Source organism: Monosiga brevicollis, genomic scaffold (assembly GCF_000002865.3).
Source record: "Monosiga brevicollis MX1 MONBRscaffold_278 genomic scaffold, whole genome shotgun sequence".
Taxonomy (NCBI): domain Eukaryota; class Choanoflagellata; order Craspedida; family Salpingoecidae; genus Monosiga; species Monosiga brevicollis.
The window spans coordinates 1-2,494 of NW_001865197.1; the positions used below are offsets into that span (position 1 = coordinate 1).

Sequence of the window (2,494 nt, forward strand, 5' to 3'; positions counted from 1 at the left end):
CCGGAAGAACTTGAGCTCAGAACGATGCTTGAAAGATTGGCCGACTGGTGGTTGACAACCTCAGAGAAGAACATTGTCAATCGGCCACGGCTCATATCAAGATTGAAGCTTTGCAGGGAGACCAATGAAGTGTCATCAATAAAAAGGTCAACCTGCCGTGCCTGGCCGTTGCTGATGGGCGTCACCGCATTGTCGGCCATGTCCAGCACAAAGCCAGAGCCCAGGCTCAAAAATGTGGTCGAGTTGCTGACCGCCAGGCCCTCGTGCACCTTGAGAGCATTCAAGTCCGTCAGCGTCAAATTCAACGTCTGCTGCAGCCCATTGCTAGACTCAACCACTCCCCCCGTGAGGCGGTAGCGATCGCTGGCACCCGATGTGGCGCCGGTCTGGAACACGAGCTGGCTCGCGTTGATGCTCTCGCTCTTAACAGGCTCATTGAAGTTCAACACCACCACGCCTGCATTCATGTCCAACATAAAGGCAGTCAAGTATGGAGCTGTGACATCCGGGGCCACGACTGCGGCTTGCTCAACCACCGCGCTCAGCGCATTGGGGGAAAGAGCCATATCCACAACTGCCCCGTTGCCAAATGACACAAACGTTGTGCTCTCGTTGGTGCCACGAGTCGTGTCCAACTTCAGACGGTCACAGTCTGCCTTGACCAGCCGCAGACGAATGTCAGTGCTGTTGGCGCTTAGGACCTGACCGCCCACCAGGAAGATGTCACTTGCAACGTCGGCTGTGGCCGAGCGCTGGAAGCTGATGCGAGTAGGGTCAACGGCATCCGTGTTCACCGTCTCATCAAACGTCACGTTGAGGTCACAGTACTCATCCACCAGGTCAAGCACCACACGGGTGACCACTGGACGAACAGAGTCAGCAACAAAGACGCTTACGTTCCACCGAGCTTCCTCAAAAGGGTTGCCAGCCATGTCGGTCGCGAATCCTCCCGGTAAGTCAATGCTTGATTCATCGGGCTTGCGGGCAATCTGGCGAGCCCGCATCTCATTTCGATCATCCTCTGCAAGTTGCAACATAATCACTGTGCTATTTTCCAAGGTGAGTACGGTATAAGCTACAGCCAAGCCACCCTTTGCTTCGAACCAAATGGGTTGCGTCAAGGAGCTTGAGCGGACTGGCTCATCAAACTCAAGAAGAACCTGATTTGAGGACATGTTAAGTTCATAACGAATCACCCGAGGACTGATGGTGTCTGGCTCGAGGTGCAAGGCACTAAAGGTCAAATTGCCTTGGGTATTTTCATTCTCGTTCAGGTCAGCAAAAGCACCAGCTTCAATATGGAAGGAGCTATCGTCAACGCTGAGTCCAATCAGATTGATTTTCATGATGTCCACAAACTCTTTGTGCAATGAAACAACCATAGTGCGCCAATCGACGCGATGCACGTTTGAAGAGTTCCAAATTTGCAACTCACGACCAGCAGTACGAATGCGCAGTCGCTCTGGTCGAACCCAAGCAATAGGTTCGTCAGCCACAAGTCGCAACGAGTTGTCCGTGAAGTTTAAGAGCCATGTAGCCAATGTGGGTGCAACGTTGTCCTCCATAACAACAGTCGCACTGGTTACAATGGGAGAACTCAGCGCGTTTGATGCCAAGTCCTGAATCGAGCCGATTCCGAACAACGCCGACAGCATTGTTCGATTTTCGAACAACGACACCTTGAGCTCATCCAGAGTCGATGGCGCAAGATCAACCAAAAGGGCGTTGCACGGTTCGTTTTCAGGGATAGCACAAACTGCACGTCGGGTATTATTGCTCTGGATCAAAAAGTCGCGCCACTCATTTGATGAAGACGCATTGAGGTGAAGCGGCGACATTGCACTGACAATGCTTGCAACTTCGTTCAATGCAATCGACATGACATCATTCGTGAGGTTGATCGAAACCGAAAGGACCGCAGGTGGAACGATATCCTCTTGAACATGGGATGCTTGAAGAAGGCAGACTGCCGGGTTCACGACTCCATTGAGGCTTGAGTCCGCAAGACCAAACGCTTCGAAAGAGAAGCTTGTCAAAGTTGACGTGTAATACTGCTCGACCAGATAGAATCGGTCTGGGTTTGCAATGACGAGGCGCAGCTCCGTATCTGCCATGGACCACGTACTGGTTGCGATTGACATATTATAAGTGACATTGGTGGAGCAGTTGCTTTTCCACCATACAAGAGTGGGATCAAACGTTGCAGTATTGATCGGCTCTGAGAACGAAATGTATAGCTCCCAAGTGCTCAAGTTGAATGAATATGAGGAAATCAAAGGGAAAATCGTATCCTCAGCAATGCTCATCGGCAAGGAAAAGTTAACGTTGCTCACACCGCTGACATCGGAAATCAAGTGCGAGGACGCGTTAAAACGGATTGCTGAAACTATCGAACCGTTGAAAATGGCCTGAAGAAAAGGCGCTGACTGAATCATGTCACTTGTAGAGCGCGAAAGATGCACCCGGACTGCAGAAGAAAGCTGCGTAGAAGACT

At 51.2% G+C, this 2,494-nt stretch overlaps 1 protein-coding gene across 1 annotated transcript; it reads right to left on the minus strand.

The window, feature by feature from the left end:
• Positions 1-59: 59 nt before the first annotated feature.
• Positions 60-2,435, minus strand: MONBRDRAFT_13215 (uncharacterized protein; the record flags this gene model as incomplete). The annotated part of the gene is made up of 1 exon (XM_001751109.1): positions 60-2,435. A coding segment is annotated over one exon (2,376 nt), but the record flags the coding sequence as incomplete, so codon positions are not given.
• Between the last annotated feature and the right edge of the window lie 59 nt (positions 2,436-2,494).